General features: G+C 50.6%; 1 protein-coding gene across 1 annotated transcript in view; it reads left to right on the top strand.

Annotated features, from left to right (window-relative positions):
• The window catches only part of LOC119971115 (meckelin-like), a 153,340-nt gene that overhangs the window by 50,361 nt on the left and 77,564 nt on the right, over window positions 1-25,415 (top strand). Inside the window, exons 9-13 of the mRNA XM_038806273.1 lie at window positions 5,331-5,430; window positions 11,003-11,080; window positions 15,344-15,409; window positions 18,379-18,523; window positions 20,908-21,016. Coding sequence (XP_038662201.1) covers window positions 5,331-5,430; window positions 11,003-11,080; window positions 15,344-15,409; window positions 18,379-18,523; window positions 20,908-21,016 — 498 coding nt within the window. The remainder of the gene's footprint in view (window positions 1-5,330; window positions 5,431-11,002; window positions 11,081-15,343; window positions 15,410-18,378; window positions 18,524-20,907; window positions 21,017-25,415) is intronic.

The raw sequence follows: 25,415 nt of genomic DNA on the forward strand, positions 1-25,415 counted from the left end.
GCATGGGTCGCTAAGGTCGGCCGGCGTGGGTCGCGAAGGTCGGCCAGGTTGGGTCCCGAAGGTTGGCCGGTTGGTAAAAATGGGTCCCCGGAAAAGAAGTTTGAAGAACTCTGACCTATGTCATTGTTTCTGCTGGGCTAGTGGAAAAGAAAGTCACCGATGAGAGAGCGTGTCACCAATAGAAGTGTACAACCTCTGGAATATAAAATGTTGCTTTCATTCAATGGTTAATTACAGTGCGGAATAACTTTTGAAAAGGCAAATATTCATATCTTTGACTGATCTGTGCAACTAGTTAAGCAATATAAAGGTTTTTGGTCTCATTCCATAAAGTATGTGAATCATGTGCTGGGCTGATCATGTTGCGAGATCAAAGATCAATGACCTTTTTTGCTGCACCATGCCACTGAGGCGCGAGATATCTTTTCCTTTTGGCAGGGGTGACATGGCAACAGGTTAAAGATTATGTGGGCTCCAGGTTTGCGATTGGGGCTAGCAAATACGCCTGATTCATCTTGTCCCCTATCCCTATCGAATTGGAGCGTTGACATTTTAGTGTCAGATAAGATCAGGTGACTCAATCCTGGCGATGATACAAAAGCAGCATCCTCCCTGTCTGTGTGAGTTGATATTGAAAAATGCATATTGCAAGTGAAGGATGGAACCCTGTTGTTATTGCTGAGAGCACTGAAAGGGATATTGTAATGGTTTTGCAGCTCCAATTAAAAGTCCTGATGAGCGCAGCTCCACAGTCTGTTCCAAAAGGCCCCGTATCAACTGCAAACAGACGAAGAAATTATAAACATGTCTGAAGATAAAGACAGGAAGTGTCGGAAACCTCAGCAGGCCTGGCCGTATTTGTGGAGAGAGAAACAAGAGTTAACGTTTGGAGACCAACTCTTCTTTGGACCTTTTCTTTGGTTCCAAAGAAGACTCGAAACGTTGGGAGTGGTTTAGCCACCGTGTTGCGCCCAGATAGCTGTGACGCCTCGAAAATGGCGTCCTCGGAGCGGGGGTGGAGGACGGGAGGGGGTTTGACTCTGGATGGCCCGGCCCCATCAGATGGAGATCCTGCGAGGCAATGGAGATGTGGTCAGTGAGAGGGAAGGATCATTTTGTCTGACATGAACAACTCACTGGAGACAAGTCATCTGGGCGAAGGGGCAGTGGATCCTCACATCTGCGCAGGCCAACCTCACTGTCAGTGACTGCTCTTAACTCAGTCCACCCTCGCTTATTATGGGCCATCTTCTGCTGTGGGGACAAAGACAGGACATTGTGAGCCACAGGCTTGATGGGTCAGTGGGGAGCGGATGTCTATAATAGGTGGCATGTGTGGGCACCGCAGCTGGACATGAAGGGGTTGTGCTGGTGGGCGCCAGCGGGTTCCGAGGAACAGGCACGAAGATCGGATGTGGGGAGGGTCATCATAGAACATACAGTGCAGAAGGAGGCCATTCGACCCATCAAGTCTTAACCCTCCCTAACCTTTTTGGTCACTAAGGGCAATTTATCATGGCCAATCCACCTAACCTGCACGTCTTTAGACTGTGGGAGGAAACCGGAGCACCCGGAGGAAACCCACGCACACACGGGGAGAACATGCAGACTCTGCACAGACAGTGACCCAGCGGGGAATCGAACCTGTGACCCTGGCGCTGTAAAGCCACAGTGCAATCCACTTGTGCTTCCATGCTGCCCTGAGGTGCGAAGTGTCAGCCAGTGATTTGGGGGGGGGAAGGCTTTGGGACGGTGAAGGAATTTCAATGATGGCAGGCGGAAATGATGTCAGGAAGTAGGTGGTAACCCTTGCAGCTCAGTGGAGGTGATTGGTCTTCTTCCGACATTGGACAGTGGTCCTCCTGGTCATGCTGCCCACACTGGCAGCCGCTGCCACTGCCCTCCCAGGCGGTATTGGTGACCCTGAAGCTGGTCCTCTGACCCCCTCGGGGGAAAAGGATGTCCCGTTTCGCATCGATGGTGTTGAGAAGCCTGACCAGGTCGACATCCCCAAAGCGAGGAGCAGGTCTGCACGCCGCCAAGTTTGTGTGTTGACTGAGTGAGTGGTGCGAGGGAGCGTTTAATAGAAGCCCCCCCTTTTTAGTGGCAGGACAAGGCTGCAGGTGGCGAGACAGCCAGTAATGGCGAGAGATTTGTGCGGACTCATTTCTGGCTCTAAGTGCCGTTAAATATGGGCTGGAATCTCGTCAACGTGGTTGCCGAGAAACATATCATGGCCGTCTTCCAAGCCCCAGAATTCCTAAACTTCTCTCTGCCCCATCGCCTTCATTAAAATTCTCCTTAATATTTATATCTTTAATGAAGCGTTTAGTCACCTCCCCTAATATCTCTTTCTTTGACCCAATGTCAACTCTTGACTCCTGCACATCAAAGGTGCTATATAAATGAAAGTAGATAGATAGAGAAATACAGCACAGAACAGGCCCTTCGGCCCACGATGTTGCACCGAACTTTTGTCCTAGGTTAATCATAGAATTTTGGACAATTTTTCATGGCCAATCCACCCAACCTGCACATCTTTGGACTGTGGGAGGAAACCGGAGTACCCGGAGGAAACCCACGCAGTCACGGGGAGGATGTGCAGACTCCACACAGACAGTGACCCAAGTCGAAATCGAACTTGGGACCCTGGAGCTGTGAAGCAATTGTGCTATCCACAATGCTACCGTGCTGCCCTTAAGAAGTTAACCTACACTCCATTATTCTACCCTAATCCAAGTACCTATCCAATAGCCGCTTGAAGGTCCCTAACTTTTCCAACTCAACTACTACCACAGGCAGTGCATTCCATGCCCCCACTACTCTCTGGGTAAAGAACCTACCTCTGACATCCCCTCTATATCTTCCACCATTTATCTTAAATTTATGTCCCCTTGTAATGGTGTGTTCCACCCGGGGAAAAAGTCTCTGACTGTCTACTCTATCTATTCCCCTGATCATCTTATAAACCTCTATCAAGTCACCCCTCATCCTTCTCCGTTCTAATGAGAAAAGGCCTAGCACCCTCAACCTTTCCTCGTATGACCTACTCTCCATTCCAGGCAACATCCTGGTAAATCTCCTTTGCACCTTTTCCAAAGCTTCCACATCCTTCCTAAAATGAGGTGACCAGAACTGCACACAGTACTCCAAATGTGGCCTGACCAAGGTTTTGTACAGCTGCATCATCACCTCACGGCTCTTAAATTCAATCCCTCTGCTAATGAACGCCAGCACACCATAGGCCTTCTTCACAGCTCTATCCACTTGAGTGGCAACTTTCAAAGAACTATGAACATAGACCCCAAGATCTCTCTGCTCCTCCACATTGCCAAGAACCCTACCATTAACCCTGTATTCCGCATTCAGATTTGTCCTTCCAAAATGGACAACCCCACACTTGTCAGGGTTAAACTCCATCTGCCGCTCCTCAGCCCAGCTCTGCATTCTATCTATGTCTCTTTGAAGCCGACAACAGCCCTCCTCACTATCCACAACTCCACCAATCTTCGTATCATCTGCAAATTTACTGACCCACCCTTCAACTCCCTCATCCAAGTCGTTAATGAAAATCACAAACAGCAGAGGACCCAGAACTGATCCCTGCGGTACGCCACTGATAACTGGGCTCCAGGCTGAATATTTGCCAGTAGATGTTGTTGTCTTTTTAGAATGTGAAATTGACACACTGGCCCAGAACCTACATCTCCCAGAGAGTTGTACCCTCAAGGTACCCCAGAAGATGCACTGGGGAACCCTCCTGTAGTCCTCACTGCACAGGAATTGCCCTGAAATTGGCAATCACCCTGCACCTCTGAAACTCTGATTTAAATCGGAGACCTCGGATGACTCCGACTTTCTTACCAGAAAAGGTACGCAGGATCAGTCAGGATTAAAACCACTTTTAACTCCTCGTTAATTTTGCTACCGATACCCACCCCCCGACCTCCCACTCGACCTCCCACTAACCCCCACAACTACCCTCCCACCAACCCCAACTACAGATCTTCTCATCTGTTAGGGCTGGGACATTTAAACTTACTCGTTTTACAGTAGCTAGTGGCATGCAATGCAACGTGGAGGACCAGAAAAATCTTTCAGTGGCGTTTATCATGTGGAATTCTGTGATGAATAATGAGCCCTGAAGCCAGTTAGCAGCATCCTTTTCACACCATGCAAAGTGTGTGATGAGTGACTGAATTTATATCTGGGCTTTGTCAGTTATGATGGTACCTGCATGTAAATCTGAGGATGTCCTACTCCCACGGGAGTCAGAGCCAAGGCTACCACACCATCTTAACAGTGACTACGCTTCAAAAGTGCTTCATTGGCTGCAAAGCACTTTGGGACATCATGAAGTAGCACAGGGATGTCTTGTGCTTCAATAGGCAGCATTCCTGCCTCTGAGCTAGAGGTTCTGGGTTCAAGTCCCGCCCCAGGACTTTTGGACGACTGGAAACACGTTCATGATGCTGCCAAGCAGGCGGGCAGTTCATGTGCTTCCAATATGCCCACGGTCAGGTAGTGTGAGAGGCAGTCCTGGTCAGCCATGTTTGTTGTGGAGTGGCGACCCTCGAGCTTTAACCCTTTCTCTCTGAAACAGGGAAATGCCAATGCTCCCTTGAAGACTATTGCTAACTACAGACAGAAATATGAAATATGCTTATTGTCACGAGTAGACTTCAACGAAGTTACTGTGAAAAGCCCCTAGTCGCCACATTCCGGCGCCTGTCCGGGGAGGCTGGTACAGGAATAGCACCGACACTATCGGTGGCATTTTCTGGCCTCCCGCTGCGGGTTTTCCAGTGGTGGAGCTGGCTCGCCATTGGCCACTGGCAGAATCTCCCAGTCCCGCCGATGTCAATGGCCATTTGTGTCGCTCGTCGGCCGCGAAGCCAGCGAACCTGCTGCGGGGGTGGGGAGGGCCGCCTGCGGTGGAACCAGAAGATCCCACAGGTGGGAAAATTCAGGCCTTCTATAAATGCAAATTCTTTCTTCCCTGTGTTGCGTTTTAGCCCCTCGATAGAGAACGCACGGGCATTGAACTTGCCCTCCAATCGCACAAAGATTTTGGATCAAAAAAGCATGTCTGGGCAAAGAGCACATTGTTTGTGCAGTGGAATATGGGTGGTCACTGGGTAACTGATGGCTTATTTTCCCAAAGAATGTTTGTTGCCAGGTCGTTCACCAGGTCATTGGGCCAATGGTGTGTCCTGTGCTTGTGACAGTTACCTGCTTTGTGCCTCTTGACAATGGCCACTGAATCATTCTTCATTAATTCGGCATGCCTGATCTGTGCTCTTTTTCATTCTTCCCTTTTTTTGTTGCAGCACTAACTACCTCCCGAAACTCTTTTACGTGGACACGAACATAGCAGCATCGCTGGGACAAACAGCCCCTGAGGGGCTCTCCTTCAGGAAGGATTCACAGGCAAGTGTACGGTGATGTGATTGCAGTGATGGGGCAGGTTCAGCCCACCTTTGACCCAAGGGTTATTCTTGCTGACGACTGGGTGGTCTCTGGTAGGCCGCCACCTGCACCCAGGCGATGACAAGTGGCATTGGTGTGTGCAGATTCTTGCCTTTGATAATTGCCGCATGAGCTGATGGGCGAATCGTTAGATGATCTACATTTCAGCTGCTGCGTTACCCTGCATGGCGACAGCCGCAACATGACAAAAATATTTCTCAAACATTTTGGGATGTTCTGAGGAGGGGCCCAGGAAGAAAGAGGTTGCATTTATACAGCAACTTTCACAGGTGGCTCTCTGTCAGAGCCTCTTTTGTTGCCCCGATGGTGGCGCAGTATTAATGTCACAGAATCCAGAGACCCAGACATGGGTTCAATTCCCACCACGGCAGCGCACTAATAGCCTTCAGGGAGGGAAATCTGCCATCCTTACCTGGCCTGGCCTACATGTGATTGCAGACCCAGAGTGGGTGACTCTTACCTGCCCTTTAATAATAATCTTTATTATTGTCACAAGTCTGCTTACATTAACACTGCAATGAAGTTACTGTGAAAAGCCCCTAGTCGCCACACTCTGGCGCCTGTTAACAACATGATAATCGGTAATGACTGCCAATCACTTCTCTTGCTCAGAAAGTTAACACTGATCCGTGTGGAACCACATTCCAGCAGGTTTTCATTTGCGGTTGGAGATTTTCAAAAAGTTGCGTTTTTTTTTCGTACTTTCCCTTCCGTCTCTTTCTTTTCTTTTCCTGGGTCACATCTTTCTTCCCCTCTCTCTTTCCGTGTCAGATATCACAATGCATTCACCCACTCCAATACGCCTCCTTCTCAGTCTGTCTGCTTATTCCTCAATATTATTTCCCCCGCCGGTTACATAAATACATTATCCTGTTGTTCAGTGAGGTTCCAGCTGCCTTCTTTCCCTACCTGTGCTCGTCACAGCTCATGCTTCCCACAACTTTGTGGGCAAATATTTTTGAATCAAGGACTGGAATCTCTTTGCCCCACAGGCGCGGAAAAGGAGGCGGGTAGGGCTGAGAAGTTGGCGTTTTGGCTTTGGGCCAAATACCCACTGCCTTCCCGCCTCCACTGGAAGTAAGTTCTGGGCGGGAAGGCCTATCTATGATTAATCCTCCTGCGCCATCTCCACTGAACGACCACTTAAGGGCCTCTTCCCATCTCCACTGAAACCTTCCCAGCTCCAGGTGGGCCCACCGACATGTAGGCCACTCAATTGGTAAATCTGTGTGGGCTGCATGTCCGCTAGGGGTGGGGGTGGGGTGGGGTGCTGCCTTAATCTGTGCATGATAGAGTACATGGACATGGGTTGCTGACCAACCCCCATGGCCCATCTCCTGCCCGTGACCTTCATCCTGTAAGATACTTCCTCCACCTCCCGCAACAGAACGTACCGTTTTCCTGGGTTGCTCCGTGATCCTGGGACTCCGAGAGGTGTTACTCGGGCAACAGCCACCGGCACCTCCCTGACACTGCTAAGTGCACGAGCTGCTGGCCTCTAATTGGCTGACAGCTCTTGAAGGGCGGGAAGTTGTCTTCGGGGTCCTCAGTTTGGGGAAGGGCCGCCGCTGTCCACTTAGCTGCCTGATGGGCAGGTGGTATGTTGGGCCTTCCTCCTCGGAGTCAGTACGGGTGTCTCACCGCTTTTTTCAGGCAGTGGGCGAGACACCTGGAAAATTCTGCCCTAAATGATCATGCGCAAGTCTAACCAACAGCTACAAGTTGCATTTTGTTTTCAACTCCATGGACCATTTAGCCCAACAATCAAGTACTTGCTAAACTGTTTTTATCTTATGCCTACCCCACCCCTTGAGTTTGTTGAAGGGATGCTTTGTTTAACTGCTTCCATTCTGCTTAAAAACGCTTGTCCTTTTTTGCTGGGTTTGATTTGTGAATCAAGGAACAGTGTAGGAAGGAGGTGTTAAAATAGAAGATCAACCGTGATCTTATTGGTTGGTGGAGTGCACTCGACGGGCAAAATGGCTTACTCTCGTTCTTATTTCATACCTTATCAATTGGCCTCATCAAACAACATTACTGTTCAATAAGAAGAGTAATATGTATTTATAATTCTAAACTGTCTGGCACACAATCGGTATCATAAAGCATTGAACATATGACTCCCTCTCAATAAGACGTTTTTTTGAGTATTTCCCTCAGAGTTGTCTAATAGAGAGATGGTGCACCGTCTAAATCTTGGTTGGGGAATATTGTCATTTTCATAATTCCAGCTATTTCCTGGGAAAACTGAAGACGTGAGGATATAAAAATTAATGAAGTACATTAATATGTTGTTGCCCAGCAGTGGCTTTCTTGCCTGAGATTTAGGAAGTTGGGCGGGGTGTTCAAAGTCCCACTCCAGGCTGTCACTTCAGCGCCATACTGAAGGAGTACTGCACTGTCAGAGACTCTGTTTTCAGATGATGTGCTAGACTACGCTATCAGGCAAATGTAACAGGCTCTCGGGGAACTGGTCAGAAGGAGCAGAGGAATTCTCCTTGCTCTCCTGTCCAATATTTGCGATAAAAGCATAAGAACTGGTTTTTATTTCATTGCAGTTTCCAGATTGGCTACCACGCTTGCTACTTTACAACAGTACCCTCAGATAGTTTCGACCAGTTCACTTACTCAAAGGTTTTACCTGGGTTTCTTCAATAACGAGGAGAACAAACCACAAACGCAAATTCAAGTTCAACAATATATATTTAACACATATTTTACCCATATACTACCCACAAATAGAATCTAGAGGTCCCCAAGATTGGTTTATACTACTCGTAAGGATGGCTTGGTAGGTTGTGGATCTTATCCCTCAGCCCCTCTGGTTTGTCATCAGGAAGGTGGTTCTCACACGCTGCCTCTTCCTTCTCTGGTCAGCCGTCTTGATTGCCTCTGTGTGGAGTCTCCACTCCTGATGTGCTTCAGGTGCCTGTTTTTATCCACCTTCCTTTGCGCCCTTTTGCCATTGCCCCTGGCTTCCAGTCAATGATGCCTCGGGAGGGAGTCTCAGCACCCGATGGCCCGGTTGATGACCGTTTGACAGGCCACCTGAGCCCGCCCCAGGCGTCCATCTTTGGTGGTGTGGGCTGCACATAACCTGTTCCCATATAAGGTAACAGCAGAAACTCTGGGTGACCGAAAGTCTGGCCCGACCTGGGCTGCTGACATAGATCTGTGCATATCAATAGCGTGTGATGATCTCCTGGTGGGTGATTGACGGGGCATGTCCAGACATGTTCTGGCAGCTTGTCTGTTGGTCGTGTGTTCGAACGTGGCCAGTTCGAATTCCCGTGGCCCTGGGTGCTGGAGTGTCTGTGGCTTGATTTAACGTATCCAATCCTTTACTTTAAAATACCCAATTTTAATCAGGCCTAAATCTAGGCCTTGCAACGCACTTTGGGATGTCTTGACAGCATGAGAGGCACTATAGAAATGCAAGACCTTTCTTAATAAGAGTCAAACAGGGTAGCAGGGTAGCATGGTGGTTAGCATAAATGCTTCACAGCTCCAGGGTTCCAGGTTCGATTCCCGGCTGGGTCACTGTCTGTGTGGAGTCTGCACGTCCTCCCCCTGTGTGCGTGGGTTTCCTCCGGGTGCTCAGGTTTCCTCCCACAGTCCAAAGATGTGCGGGTTAGGTGGATTGGCCATGCTAAATTGCCCGTAGTGTCCTAAAAAAAGTAAGGTTAAGGGGGGGGTTGTTGGGTTACGGGTATAGGGTGGATACGTGGGTTTGAGTAGGGTGATCATGGCGCGGCACAACATTGAGGGCCGAAGGGCCTGTTCTGTGCTGTACTGTTCTATGTTCTATGTTCTAAACAAATGATTGACAGGGATATGAGAGCAGAATTAACTCCCTGATGAGATATAGCAGCTACACATTTTGCTCGTCATTAATTGCAAATTATTTAGTAATAGTCTAGCATGATGATGTCGCAAGCATTAGCCTTTTGGTTTGAATCAATGCCAGAAGGGTACACTGGCATTCAACATCTGCACCAACAGCTGCTCACAGCCCAGAGACACACCTGAGTGGACTAAAACTATAAACTTACCTGTGTAAAAAGTAGTGATTTCATTGCAACCACAGGATTTTGATGACCCATTATAAAGCGCTCTCCCTCATCAGTCTCATGGGTCCCACAGACATGTGGGGGGGAATAATAGCTGGGAGTGGGCTGAAATGGGGCCTTGGGCTCTTTCATGCAAGGATGGTAAGAACATTGTCAGGAGACAGGGGTAGTTTAAAATACTTTATGTTTGTATTTGTAGCTGGAGGTCTTGTGGCTCAGTGGGTAGCGTCTCTAATCTGAGCCACAAGCTCTGGGTTTACAGCCCACCCTAGGATTTGATAGCCTAACGGGCCAAACAGGTTGAGTATCAACCTGCAGACCCTTCCAAAACACACCCAATGGCTGGCGGCAAGAGTAGGAGAGACTCCTGATCAGCCAAGCTTGGTGTGGAGTGGCGGCCCTCAAGCAATAAGCCCCTGGCAGCAGACTAGCGACCTGTTCTGGGAATTAATAGCTGTGGAAACAGACAAAGTCTGACCGAGTGAACCTCTAAGTATGGGAAGAGAACGGGAATTGGAAATATTTGTAGGTATTAGAAATAAGGCATAGCTTTAAACAATTTTAATCCTGTGTTTCTGTATTTGAAAGGGCTAATGACTTCAGTTTGGTTTAGATGCGTGCATGGCAATGAGGGTTCCCGTGGTGAAAGCAAACCGGGTTTAAAGGAAAACTAGGCTGTCGCTTAGTAACCAGGGGTCACCCCAGGACAGGGTTTTTCAAAGTGCGTGCAGGTGTCAGAAGGGTGACGGAGCTGAGGGTTGCGACGTTGTTCCCGAAAGATCTCGGTGATAATTGCTGAAGAGTAAAGCTCTACAGTTCGCAACATACCCGGCTGAGCTGTTCTAAAACAGCTGCAACACTGTCATCTACCTGGAACTGTGAACAACAATGCCCACGTACCAGAGAGAAAGTAATCCCCTCTTGTGAGTGGCTTGAGTGAGTTATGGAGCCTTGTTAACAATGGCAGTCAGGCAGCAGGGTGACACAGTGGTTAGCATCGCTGCCTACGGCGCTGAGGACCCGGGATCGAATCCCGGCCCTGGGTCACTGTCCGTGTGGAGTTTGCACGTTCTCCCCGTGTCTGCGTGGGTTTCACCCCCACAACCCAAAGACGTGCAGGTTAGGTGGATTGGCCATGCTAAATTGCCCCTTAATTGGAAAAAATAATTGGCTACCCTAAAAATTAAAAAAAAATTAAAAATAAAAAAAAAACAATGGCAGTTGCACCTTTTGAAGGGTGGCTTACTGAGTTTAAGGATATTCGTATTATTGAGCTGCTGTGCATAGTTCACCTTCCTCTTTCACACCTGGATTCGCTAGCCTTGAACTCTAATGGGTGTGAGAATGAGATTGCAAAGCCAACACTATATCTTTGGTTAAATTGATGGGTCATAGTTTTCAGTGAACAGTTCCAAAACTTTCCTCGTTTTGTTTTTCGACAGATCACCCTGAAAATTGTGAAGTATGATGCCCGTGGGAACTTTCTGGGCTGGGAAGATGTGAGAGGAGGTACTTTACAGGTGAGTCATTGTATGGTCTTGCTCTCTGGTTTTGCTGTTACGTAATCAGTTAAAGGTGGAATAGTACAGAGTACCAAAGCTCTTGAGGCTAACGTCCCCATAATGGAACAAACCAGGGAATAAAAGTGAAAAATCACAATGGGAAAGGTCTACAGCATGGGTGGGATAATGATCTGATGGTGGTTTAGGCATGATGGAGGCAGTGTCCAACCTTCTGCAGACACGCAATTGAACTGAAACATCATCTCTGTTTCTCTCTCCATCGATGCTGCCCAACCTGCCGGCCATTTTCTGTTTTTATTTCAGGTGTCCAGCATCTGCAGTATTATGCTTTTGTACTTCTGCCCAAAGTCAGGTCAACTTAGTACAGGAAGCAAGTGTAAATTCAGAGAATGCTCCAAATGCTGGTCACAATATTGAAATGTTTTGCAAACTGCTCCCTGCTGTCAGCAAAATGAAAACTAGAGTAATAACATTTGCACAGTTTGTCTCTCAGTCCCAATCTCTCCACTCTCTCCTCTTCCTGCAGTCCCAGTCACCAACACCAGTTGTTTGAAACACCCAACCTTACTTCAGTTAACCTAGACACAACAACGGAGTCAAGTTTCTAGTCCGCCTGATGCGGGAATCGTCGTGGGCGGGATGGAGCACTTGACGCACCATTTAAAGGTCCGTTGACGCTGGGCAGGAATCTTGGGTCTCGAGGCGGGCACAACCAGAAGTTCCTGCCTAATCTGACAGAGCCAATCAAAAATCCCATCTTCAATGGAAGTTGCATGTGTAAGCTTGTGATCTCCTGGCTAAAGTTATGTGCTGGCTGATGACAATTTGTCATAATTCAAAGGAACACAGAAAAGATTCAATCAGTAAATATGCCAATCTGCCCATTGGAAATACATTGGCCGGGATTCTCCGACCTCCCGCTGGGTTTGGAGAATCCCTGGGGTGGAGGGGGGGGGGGGGGGGGGGAGTGGCACGAGAACCGCGCCCCGACGCCAACTCGCTGATTCTCTCGCCGCCGATTATTGGTTGCCTGCCGAGTGCCCGCTGAGGTCGGCTGAGTCCCGCTGGCATGGATTGCGTATGGTACCACCCGGCGGGACCTCGGAGTTATGTCTGCGGAGGCCGTCCTGGTGGGGTGGCGAGGGGATCCGACCCAGCGAGGGAGCCCTCCACGGTGCCCTGGCCCGCGATTGGGGCCTACCGATCGGCCGGCGGGCTGCTTCCATGGGGGCCTATGTTCCTCCGTGCCAAGCCCCTGTAGGGCTCCGCCATATTGCCCAGGGACCGGCGTGGAGACGGGAACTCACGCGCATGTGCGAACCCATGCTGGCTGTGACGCGCATGTGCGAACGCGCGCCGGCCGTGGCGGCATGCGCGGAGTCGTGCCGGCCGCTGCATGCCTGTTTTCGGGCTACGGAGACTACTCTGGCGCCGTACTAGCCCCTTGAGAAGGGGTGGATAGCTGCCAGTTGTGGCCCGTTGATGCCGGAGTGGCTCGCGCCACTTTTCACGCCGGCGTCAGAACTTGACTGCAGGAATGGAGAATCCCGCCCATTGTGTCCTGCCATTTTGTGCACATCATTATTTTTATCAGGAACCAACAACAACGACTTGCATCTATAAAGTACCTTTAAAACACTGGAATGTCCAATACACTTCACAGGAGTGTTCATAGAATCATAGATTGGTCACACCACTGAAGGAGTCCATTCGGCCTATCGTGTCTGTGCTGGCCCTCTGTAGAGCTTCTCAGTCAGTCCCAGCCTCCTGCCTTTTCCCTGTAGCCCTGTAAATTTTCTCCCTTCAGGCTCTTATCTAATTACCCTTTCAAAGCCGAGGTTGAACCTGCCTCTATCACACACTCAGTTCGTGCATTCCAAATCTTATGTGTTTAAAAAAATAGTTTTCCACATGCCACCTCTGGTTCTTTTGCCAATCACCTCATATTGATGACCTCTGATGCTCGGCCTTCCCCCAATAGGAGCAGTTTTTCCCTCTCCACTCTGCCCAAAAAAACAAAATTAAACACCACCCTATAAGGGGATATTGGGAGGGATGGGCAAACACTTGGGACGCGATCTACTGACCGCAAACCACCTAAACTGGACCGTGATGCGGCTGGTAGTTCCCGGGAAATTCCTCTTCTGGGATGTACCCGACTCGTCAAGCATCGCGAAATCATTTTTAAAAAAATGTTTTGTTGGTATTTCAAGTAACAGTTACAGAATAGAAAAGAAAGAGTTGGGTTTCTCACGCAGAGTAGTGTACAACGACCGAAAAGAAAACTGCACATAGGTCAGAACACCCAGCCTTGAGCCCCTCGCTGTCACCATAGCCGTGACTGGGGCTCTGTTGCTGGAAAAGATTTACATTTTTACATCCGTGTTTGATTTTTACACTGGTTTGTCAGGTTCCGCTGGGGCCCCTGCCGCTTGGCGATGGGGGTTGTTTCCCCCTTCTGTTTCTTGGTACCTGTCATAAGCAAGTATGTTCTTCTTTATACTAATTCCTATCTCTTCTGTCACCCAGGGAGGTCTGGATTTGCTCACCCTACCTTTCCCTTTCAAGGCGATATGCCTTGATTGTACCTTGATTGAAGGTAGCCTATTGCTCTCCTGCCAATCCTTGACTCCAATTTATTCAGCCCAGACCCGTTCTTAACCCATTGAAGTTGGCGTTCCCCCAGCTGACTGTCTTTCTCTGGTTTGTGGCTTGCCCGTTTCTTATGATACGATAATCACTGTCCCCTAAAGGTTCTCCTCCCGACACTTGATCCACTTAGTCCACTTCGCTCCCAAAGAACAGGTCCTTGAGGCATTTCCTTGTTTGTTTCAATGGCTGAAGAGAGGGAGATCAAAATGTTGCGCTGGGAGCGATACTATGCCAGCATCCATTGCGCAAACGATACAGCTCTCAACAAGCTGGAGGCCTAATCCAATCGGATTCTCAATTGAAAGCGTTACTACTCCCCTTTGCTCATTGGTTCTTGTTCCTGATCAATAATTTAACAAGAGGTGGGTGATTTTATTATTCTGCAGTAGGTTTAGTTAATCATTGATGCTTCCTACTTGCTATTTGTGCTTCATTGTTACTTTAGCTCCTTTGTTCTCATGACCACACGCCTTTCTTTTGTATTACTGGGTCAGTTTAGAACTAATTGAACTCATGAACAGCAGCCACATTTAGGCAGCTCAGCAAGGCAGTAGAGTCTGAAATATAACAAATTAAAGCATAGTAGCCAAGAATCCAAATAGCTGTCTGGCAAAACATATTGACATTGAATCTCATTTGGTAGCACGGTGGTTAGCACTGTTGCTTCATAGCACCAGGGTCCCAGGTTCGATACCCCTCTGGGTCACTGTCTGTGTGGAGTCTGCACCTTCTCCCCGTGTCTGCGTGGGTTTCCTCCGGCTGCTCCGGTTTCTTCCCACAAGTCCCGAAATACATGCTTGTTGGTGAATTGGACATTGTGAATTCTCCCTCCGTGTACCCAAACAGGTGCCGGAGTATGGCGACTCGGGGATTTTCACAGTAATTTCATTGCAGTGTTACTGTAAGCCTACTTGTGACACTAATAAAGATTATTTCTGTTCTGCTTCTCACAGTTTCGCTCCCCTCTACCTCTCAAGAACCAAATGGTGTCTTCTACACACTTGATGCAGAACACATAACAGCTGTGTCGGGTTCCCTGTTTAATTTCCGAAGAGTGCAATGTGATGATAACAAAATTGTTCCTTCATTAAAATTACATACCTGCTAAAATATTCCTGGAGAGCCTCCATGTTTCCCTCCAGGGCCCCATCCCGCTGTTATCTTCTCCAGCTCTGGAACCCTTTTTGTGCTTCTCCAATCCGAGCCTCCTCTGAATCCCAGATTTTAACCGATCCCCTATTGGTGGCTTTGCATTCTAGGGTCTGAACTCTGGAATACCCTCCCAGGACCTCCCGGCCTCTTTAAACCCCCCCCCCTCCCCCCCAAAAGCCAACCTCTTTATATTGGCGGCCCTCAAGCCACCTGTCCTAATGTCTCTTTATGTGGCTCAGTGTCAGATTTCGACTCACAATGCTCCTGTGAAGTGCCTTGGGATGCCATGTTAAAGGTGCTATACAGATGCAAGTTGCATGTGCACCAGAAGTACCGTTCATTTCACTATTGATTCTTGTGAAATTTGGATGTTGAGAAATAATGAAGTATAGCAATTTCCAATGGTCATGTAATTACTTCAATTTACCTAATGCACTTATTTATCATTTTTAACAGCTATGCCCGGACACTCAAATACTGCTGGATGCAGCGTATAAATTTGGCTCTTCCTACATCCAGACTGTGAGTATAGGCGAACAAAGGCAGATTTTCCTGGTTGACAGTTTATACCAAATCTAATTGTGTTGGGGAAGATTTTCTCCTTTTACTCATCCCAGTAAAAATCATGGCTGTAATATATAACGGAACACGTTTCCTCAATCTCCTCAAACGGTAAAGAGAGGAAACCTCCAGTGTCTGAGCCAGTGACCATTATCAGTAAAGTAGGAAATCCAGCACAGGCTGAAGCATGAGAACCGGATGGATGAAACGTATTGGGTGTGATATTCGTTAGATGTACCCAACTGGGCAACACACTAACTGGGTAGTGGGGAGCTATGTGGGGATGGCTCCCTTATGCAGTTACCCGGCCTGGGAAATTTCCCAGCATCAGGTGTTAACGTTATGTTTATTGCATTGTTAGGGTTCAGGAAAACAGGGTGAAGTGTATTCATTGATTAGGTATATTGAGCACATATAAAGAGGAACTGCTGTGTTGGTTGGTAGGTGGGAGGAAGAGATAAGCAAAGCTGCAGTCTGTAAATAAACCTGCTTTAAAGAAAAGGATTTGGTTTCACACTTCACCAGCGGGCTTGGGATCTAGTTAACAACAGACTAGCCGCCGGATTGGATACCCGCTCAGAGGAGGCAAGAAGTTGACTTGTATATTTAGAGGGACTTTTAGAGGGACCGGTACTTTGCTGATAGCAGGGTGCCCCAACCCCACCACCTCATGGGGAGGCCTCCAGCTTCTTGGAAATGACCTCGGGGGCCAACGGAGCCTGGGTGACTCACCGAGGAGGGTGTCGGCAACGGCAATGCTGAAGCATCAGATCTCCCGGTCCCTCAGATTGGGTGGTCAGTGAATCGTTTAGCCGGCCCAGCTGCTGACCAGTGAGGCTGAGCGCCCATTTTGTGCCCCGATGTAAGGGTCCCAAAACCCACGTTAAAATCCAGCCTATGTGTTAGAGGCGAGTCTCTAAAATATGATGGTCCTTTGCCTAGTTTGGTGTTCCTTATTCCACCTGCGAGCAGTAAACCTCATGGGTTGTTGGAGACCACAAGTGACCTAATTGAGATCATCACACATTGACTGCCAGGCCTGGGCTATTGGCGCATTTCTCGTCTCTTATAACTTTAATTTAAAAGATACTTATTTAAAATTTTTTTAATTAATCACAAGACACATTTGCTAGGATAAGATGCCTGCACACATCTTAAATTTGGTCTCCAATGGTGACAGTTTGCGGAGGAAATTAGAGTTGCTTAGAGTTTAAACACTTCAGTGTTTTTCAAACTTATTTATCGGGACCCATTATTACCATCTGGTCATCCTTCGGGCCCCACGCCGGCCAAGCATCGAGACCCATGCCAGCCGACCTTTGTGACCCACGCCGGCCAACCTTTGGGACCCAACATTTTCACTTACTTTTAATAGTGACAGCTTGGTCCTCACGATGCCACTTGCTTTGTCATTCAATGTTACATTTCTCATAATGACTTCTGCTGATGATTTAAGTCTCACTGCATCCGCTGAAAAAGGCAGAGAGGTTTGTTGTCCTCAAACTCGCCATGCTTAGTCTTCAAATAGGTATGGCTGTTTAGCACAGGGCTAAATCGCTGGCTTTGAAAACAGGCCAGCAGCACGGTTCAATTCCCGTACCAGCCCCCCCGAACAAGCGCCGGAATGTGATGACTAGGGGCTTTTCACAGTAATTTCATTTGAAGCCTACTTGTGACAATAAGCGATTTTCAAATGACTCTGAAGTTTTGACGGTTTTAAAATTTCACTTGCCAGCGCTTTCCAGCGTATAACACACATGGGGCGGAATTCTCCGCTCCCCACGCGGCCTGGGAGAATCGCGGGAAGGCCTCCCGAGATTTTTTACGCCCCCTCTGGCGCCCCCGCGATTCACCCCCCCCCCTGGAAAAATCGCCACTTGCCGTTTATCGCGGCGAACGGTGATTCTCCGAGCCCGATGGGCCGAGCGGCCGGCCCTTCACGCCCATTTCACCACGGCAGCAACCACACCTGGTCGCTGCATTCGTGCAACGGGCGCCAGATGCCCGTTTGGGGCATTTAGGGCCCCGATTTGGACGGGAGCAGCACGACTGTGCTCGGGAGGGGACACGGCGATCATCGGGCCAGCGTCCAAAACGGACGCACTCTTTCCCCTCCGCCGCCCGGCAAGATCAAGCCACCACGTCTTGCCGGGCGACGGTGGAGAAAGACGGCACCGCGCATGCGCGGGTTCGTGCCGTCTGCGCGGTGATGTCTTCCGCGCATGCGCGGGTTGGAACCGGCAACCCGCGCAGACGCGGATGACATCATGAAAAGCGCCGTTCGCGCGTCATTTCTGGCGGCCGAGGTCACGGCCGGGAACGCCGGGGCCCGCTCCTAGCTCTGGGCCTGCGCACTGATTAATCCAACACGCATGTGCGGGATGGCCGGCAATCGTAAAAGTCAATCGCAGCCAGCATTATTGGAAGCCGGTCGCGGCCGTTGGGCGTTCCTCCTGCGCTCAGGGGTACTGCCACCCTCCCTGAAACCTGCCTGTGACATACCTGCGGGTCGCGACCCTGCGCTTGAACACCCCTGTTCTAGTTAATGCACGTGAGGTGGCCAATCTCAGAATTAATTAGAATAAGCAGTATCATACATTTAAGCCTTTGAAATGATGCTGAACTATTTTAGAATTGAGCTGACCGATGTAGCTGAACTCGAGCATGTTTAAACTATATGAATAAACAGCAAAATGCCAGTTTGTTCAGAGGAGCCTGGAGTTCTGAGCTTAACCTATATCTTCATCCATTTGTGGCATCGCTGGCTAGGCCTGCGTTTATTGTCCATCCCTAATTGCCATCGAGAAGGTGGCGATGAGCTGTCTTCCTGAACCTAACCTACAAACTGCTGAAATGATTTATTAAGCAATCGGAAATTAGTTTTGGAGACTGGCGTTCAGAGGCGAGTGAAAATTATCGTTTTATTTCAGTGCAAGTTGCGGCTCTCAGATCTTCTCAGCCGATTCCCAGAGCCCGTCCTTTTTGAACTCTTTCTCCTGTTCAACGATAGCAAAGGAGTACAGAAGGTCTGGCCCATCCCTGTGCGCAATCTGAATCTGGACAGGAACGATATACGTAAGTCGCCGTGTTGAGTAACTCTTTAATGCTCTCATGTTTTTTCGGACCAGGAAGCCATGTTCGGGCATTTGGTTGCGTTCTTGGTGACCTTATTTGGCAAGTTCTCAATGAACTATTGCACAGGGTGATCACATGTAGGTTGCCAGCAACTCACTATTCTTTGACTCTGTACTGGAAACAGCAGCTAATATTAATTTGGCTGATATTAACCCCCTAGCCAGATAGATTGAATGGTGGATATGTGCAGCATAAAGAGTCCATACTTCATCACTGACCCAGCATTAGCAATCCGAGGTTTTGAACTCTCCCAATGGCAGTAGACAGTGCAGAACTGAACCTACACTGGGGATGGACATCGTGGCCACCCACTCCATGTTTAGAAGATGGGGGATAACCCGGGGTGCGATTTTGGCCATGAATCCCAGAACCTGGACCACATCACATCCCTTGTCCCCAATTTTGACCCCTTCCGTTGATGCTTGGGAAAACCTTTTCAGTTTCTGTGTCGGGTTTATTAGATTCCTCAGATACATGAAATTCAGGCAGAGCGGAATGCACAGCCATTGGAACGCTTCCTGAGTTTTCTGTATCCATGCCAACCTCATTTCTCCACTCAGTATCGGATGAGGCCCATTGAATGGACAGACTAGACATCCCATTATATGTTTCCCCATCATATGAAAGTAGCAGTAGTTTATACTCTTGTGGAGTTGCTTGGTACACAACGGCTTTATGGATTGACCCATACAGTGGCCCAGTGGCCCTCCATATAGACCGGGCGGGGTGGGGAGGGATTCTACCTTCAATCTCTGCTCTTGTCATGAGTTGAGTTAATTGTTCCAGTGCTGGGGGTGCTCTAACTGTTGCTGGGCAGATCATTGGGTGGGATTATCCCGCAACTGACCGGATGGCCCGGCGCCGGCGCCAAGAGCGATGTGGACCACTCCGGCGCGGGCCGACTGGAAGGTGCGGAATCCTCCGCACGTCCGGGGGCTAGGCTGGCGCCGGAGGGGTTGGCACTGCGCCAACCGCCGCCGAAGGGCCGGTGCGAGTTGGCGCATGCGCAGAACCGCCGGCGTGTTCCTGCACATGCACAGGGGGGTTCTTCTCCGCACCGGCCATGGCGGAGTCCGACAGAGGCCGGCGCGGAAGGAAAGAGTGCACCCACGGCACAGGCCCGCCCACAGATCGGTGGGCCCCGATCGCGGGCCAGGCCACTGTGGGGGCACCCCCTGGGGCCAGATCCTCCCCCCCCCCCCCCCCCCCCCCCCGAAGTCTTACCTAGCCAGCCTACAAGCCAGGTCCCGCCGTGATGGACCATGTCCATTTCACGCTGGCTGGATTGGCCAGGAAACGACTGCCGCTCGGCCCATCGGGGCCCGGAGAATTGCCGGGGGGGCCGCTGCCAACGGCCCCCGACCAGTGTGGCGTAAACCCCGCCCCCGCCCGAAAACTGCCGCCAGAGAATACGGCAGCTGGCATCAGGGTGGCCGGGATTCACGCCGCCCCCCCGGGGATTCCCCAACCCGGCAGAGGGGTCGGAGAATCCCGCTCATTGTGTCTCGAACTCCAAGATAATCTTATTTTTTTCCTTTTGTGATAGATTGACTCCTAAATGGCAGTGTCTTTATTCATAGGAAAGTCTATTCATTCTTGACATGTCAAGCTGGCCGGCAAGCTTGGCATTTCTTGTCTATGCCCAGTTCCCTTGACTTACGCAGCGGGGTGGGGCACCACCAGAGGTTGGATAAGAGACAAACGTGTTGGTCTGAGAGTGTGCAAAGGCTGGTTTGGATAAAGGCACCAGGTTTTCTTCCCAAAGGATATAAAGTGAACCATTTGGGGTTTATACAACAGTCTGGCAGCTCGATGATCCCTTTTCCTGATACGAGTTTTCAGTCAAGCTCCGGCAGAGTTTTCAACATGGAAAACGATGGGTTGGTATGAAGAGTGGTGCAGTTTAAACCCGTAGCGACTGGATACTCACCTTGTGCATCGGTGGTTCAGCCAGTAGCACCAGCACAGACATTTCGGCTAACTCCCACGCAGTACTGAGGGAGTGCTGCGCTGTCTGGAGGTGCCATCTTATGGATAAGATTGATGCCCCCATCTTAGGTAGGAGTAAAAGATCCTGTGGCACCATTTGGAGAAGAGCGGGGGCATTATCTTCAGTGTCCAGGTCATCATAAAATCCGATTTTCTGGTCATTATCGCATTGCTGTTGCTGACGCCTCGTGGTGTGAGACTTGGCTGCTGTGTCTCCTACATTGCAAATGACTGCACTTCAAAAGTACTTCACTTGCTGTGGGGGACTTTGGGATGACCTGAGGTTGTGCACGGTGCTATATCAATTGAAGCCACTCTTTTCTTTTTGTTCCCAGGAGCAGGGGCATTGCGAAGATTCTTTTTGGTCGATGGGTTAACAGGGAGGAGGGACAGCCTCAGTAACCCACCAAGCTCTGTCACCTATGCTAAAGACATTGTACTCAGGTGAGAGGATGACCATTGAGGGATCGTTCGATCTGAAACTTTAGCTTGTTGCAGAGTTTAATGCCAAGAATTGTGTGCTTCACGAATTAGAGAATCGGTTCTCTGGTCCAATATAGTTTTACCTCCCTTGATCCCAGCTCTGGATGTGATGGGATGAAATGTGATCAGCAAACCCATTCAACACTTTTCACACACTATACCTAGGAAATGGTGGCCATGTCCAGCAGCTGCAGTATGCTCAAACTGTCCCCATAGAATTAGCCGATCTCTAGACGGGAGGGTCGACTTGACTTGAAGGGCCGGCTCGACTGGGAGGGCCGATTCGAGTGGGAGGGCTGGCTTGAGCGGGAGCGCCTACACGAGTGGGAGGGCCTGCTCGAGTGGGAGGGCCTGCTCGAGTGGGAAGCCTGCTCCAGTGGGAGGGCCTGCTCGAGTGGGAGGGCCTGCTCGAGTGGGAGGGCCTGCTCGAGTGGGAGGGCCTGCTCGAGTGGGAGGGCCTGCTCGAGTGGGAGGGCCTGCTCGAGTGGGAGGGCCTGCTCGAGTGGGAGGGCCTGCTCGAGTGGGAGGGCCTACTCCAATGGGAGGGCCTGCTCGAGTGGGAGGGTCTACTCCAGTGGGAGGGTCTGCTCCAGTGAGAGGGTAGGCTCCAGTGAGAGGGTCTGCTCCAGTGAGAGGGTCTGCTCCAGTGGGAGGGCCTACTCGAGAGGGAGAGTCTACTCCAGCGGGAGGGCCTACTCGAGAGGGAGAGTCTACTCCAGTGGGAGGTCCTACTTGAGAGGGAGAGTCTACTCCAGTGGGAGGGCCTACTCGAGAGGGAGAGTCTACTCCAGTGGGAGGGCCTACTCCAGTGGGAGGGTCTGCTCCAGTGGGAGGGTCTGCTCCAGTGGGAGGGCCTACTCGAGAGGGAGGGTCTACTCCAGTGGGAGGTCCTACTCGAGAGGGAGAGTCAACTCCAGTGGGAGGGCCTACTCGAGAGGGAGGGTCTACTCCAGTGGGAGGGCCGCCTCGAGAGGGAGGATCTGCTCCAATGGGAGGGCCTGCTCCAGTGGGTGGGTCTGCTCCAGTGGGAGGGTGTACTTGAGAGGGAGAGTCTACTCCAGTGGGAGGGCCTACTCCAGTGGGAAGGTTTGCTCCAGTGGGAGGGCCTACTCGAGAGGGAGGGTCTGCTCCAGTGGGAGGGTCTGCTCCAATGGGAGGGCCTGCTCCAGTGGGAGGGCCTGCTCCAGTGGGAGGGCCTGCTCCAGTGGGAGGGCCTACTCGAGAGGGAGAGTCTACTCCAGTGGGAGGGCCTACTCCAGTGGGAGGGTCTGCTCCAGTGGGAGGGCATGCTCCAGTGGGAGGGCCTGCTCCAGTGGGAGGGCCTATCCAGTGGGAGGGCCTGCTCCAGTGGGAGGGCCTACTCGAGAGGGAACGTCTACTCCAGTGGGAGGGCCTACTCCAGTGGGAAGGTCTACTCCAGTGGGAGTGTCTGCTCCAGTGGGAGGGTCTGCTCCAGTGGGAGGGTGTACTCGAGAGGGAGGGTCTACTCCAGTGGGAGGGTGTACTCCAGTGGGAGGGCCTACTCGAGAGGGAGGATCTGCTCCAATGGGAGGGCCTGCTCCAGTGGGAGGGTCTGCTCCAGTGGGAGGGTGTACTCGAGAGGGAGAGTCTACTCCAGTGGGAGGGCCTACTCCAGTGGGAGGGCCTACTCCAGTGGGAAGGTTTGCTCCAGTGGGAGGGCCTACTCCAGTGGGAGGGCCTACTCCTGTGGGAATGTTTGCTCCAGTGGGAGGGCCTACTCCAGTGGGAGGGCCTACTCCAGTGGGAGGGCCTACTCCTGTGGGAGGGCCTACTCCAGTGGGAGGGCCTGCTCCAGTGGGAAGGCCTACTTGAGAGGGAGAGTCTACTCCAGTGGGAGGACCTACTCCAGTGGGAGGGTCTGCTCCAATGGGAGGGCCTGCTCCAGTGGGAGGGCCTACTCGAGAGGGAGAGTCTACTCCAGTGGGAGGACCTACTCCAGTGGGAGGGTCTGCCGAGAGGGAGGGTCTGCTCTAGTGGGAGGGCATGCTCCAGTGGGAGGGTCTGCTCCAGTGGGAGAGTCTACTCCAGTGGGAGGGCCTACTCCAGTGGGAGGGCCTACTCCAGTGGGAAGGTTTGCTCCAGTGGGAGGGCCTACTCGAGAGGGAGGGTCTGCTCCAGTGGGAGGGTCTGCTCCAATGGGAGGGCCTGCTCCAGTGGGAGGGCCTACTCGAGAGGGTGAGTCTACTCCAGTGGGAGGGCCTACTCCAGTGGGAGGGCCTGCTCCAGTGGGAAGGCCTGCTCCAGTGGGAAGGCCTACTCGAGAGGGAGAGTCTACTCCAGTGGGAGGACCTACTCCAGTGGGAGGGTCTGCTCCAATGGGAGGGCCTGCTCCAGTGGGAGGGCCTACTCGAGAGGGAGAGTCTACTCCAGTGGGAGGACCTACTCCAGTGGGAGGGTCTGCCGAGAGGGAGGGTCTGCTCCAGTGGGAGGGCATGCTCCAGTGGGAGGGCCTGCTCCAGTGGGAGGGCCTATCCAGTGGGAGGGCCTGCTGCAGTGGGAGGGTCTGCTCCAGTGGGAGGGCCTACTCGAGAGGGAGGGTCTGCTCCAGAGGGAGAGTCTACTCCAGTGGGAGGGCCTGCTCCAGTGGGAGGGCCTGCTCCAGTGGGAGGGTCTGCTCGAGAGGGAGGGCCTGCTCGAGAGGGAGGATCTGCTCCAGTGGGAGGGTCTGCTCCAGTGGGAGGGTCTGCTCCAGTGGGAGGGCCTCCTCCAGTGGGAGGTTCTGCTCGAGAGGGAGGGCCTGCTCGAGTGGCAAGGACACTTAAGTCCAAATGATGAACATTGGCTTAGTTTTCCCTGAACGTGTGCAAACCTAAGCAAACGTATCTTGGCAGATTCCCTCTCTTATTGATCCCTAACTACAGTATTCCATGCTAATGATTATCCAAATTGCATTAAAAGAAGTGTGGCTGCAACAGCGGCAGCTAATCCTTGATTGTGTTGGAAGCTTGTGAGAGGCATAAAATAGAGGCATTCTCATCGCAGCACCATTCACTTGCCTATTCTAGGCACTAATGCGATTATGCGTTTCAATAAATCAGAAGACTCTATCTGTAGAATTTTGTTCATTCCTTAAATGACCAACATCAAGGACTTCCAATAGTGGCAGTTTAATCCTGAGCTCAAAGGCCACAAACAGTACTTGTGCTCTGCCCACCCTCCCAGGATAACTCCCGTGCTCCCACCACATTACTTCTTATGAATGAAATGAAAAGAAAATCGCTTGTCACGAGTAGGCTTCAATGAAGTTACTGTGAAAAGCCCCTAGTCGCCACATTCCGGCGCCTGTCCGGGGAGGCTGGTAGCTCCGTCCTTACGTTGTCACACGACCAATCGGTCTACTTTTCCCCTGTTTAGCTGGGACGCCTGGTGGCATGCGATGCAACAGTGTGTGCAGAAGGAAACTACTTACAGACCATTGTGTGACATACAATTAAACAAACTGGCAATGCATAACTGTTTACATATATTGAGGCACGGATTAGGCTGTAGCAACTGATGCATAGCCTATCACGTCTCCTTCACCACCACCTTCTCAAGGGCAATTAGCGATGAGCAATAAATGCCAACCTAGCTAATGATGCCCCACATCCGAATAATACTTTAAAAAATTAAGTAATACAAGGCGGTAGCTTGTATTGCAATGCTGTGCGCTGTGTTGGACAAATAAATATATTATTGATGTTTGTTGCTTTTTTCTGGAGGGTGCATTGCTGTCAATTTCATAATTCTTCACATGACTGAAGAAGAGAAAAGTCTTATTTGAATATCTCAAAGTTTCTTTGGTAAACTTCACACAAAAAAGTGCAAACCACTTATGTTGAAAAAGCTTGAAACCTTTCCAAACACCAACCCTATATCTGTTGTTTAAATGGTAACCAAACTTTTAACCAACATTTTCTCGGCTGAGGTATTGTCAGAGATTGACGTACATGATGCTTGGGCTAGATCATTATTATTGGGCGGCGAATGTGGACAAGGTGCGGCGATGGTGGGAAGGAGAAGGGGTAGAGTGGGTTAAGGTGGAGAAGAAATCTTGTAAGGGGTCTAGTTTGAGGGCTATGGGGACGGCAGTGTTGCCAATGGCTTCGAGTAGGTATTCAGGGAACCCGGTGAGGCAGTCCACAGTGAAGATATGGAATCAACTGAGGAGGATGGAAGGGATGTCAGTGTTAACATCACTGTGCGAGAATCATGGGTTTGAGCCGGGGGCGATGGATAGTGTACACAGGAGGTGGAGGGAAGTGGGGCTGGTCAAGGTAAGGGATCTGTATTTGGAGGAAGGGTTCGCCAGTCTTGAGGAGCTAAGGGAGAGGGTAGAGGCTGCCGAGGGGGAGTGAGT

Source organism: Scyliorhinus canicula, chromosome 9, assembly GCF_902713615.1.
Source record: "Scyliorhinus canicula chromosome 9, sScyCan1.1, whole genome shotgun sequence".
Lineage (NCBI taxonomy): Eukaryota > Metazoa > Chordata > Chondrichthyes > Carcharhiniformes > Scyliorhinidae > Scyliorhinus > Scyliorhinus canicula.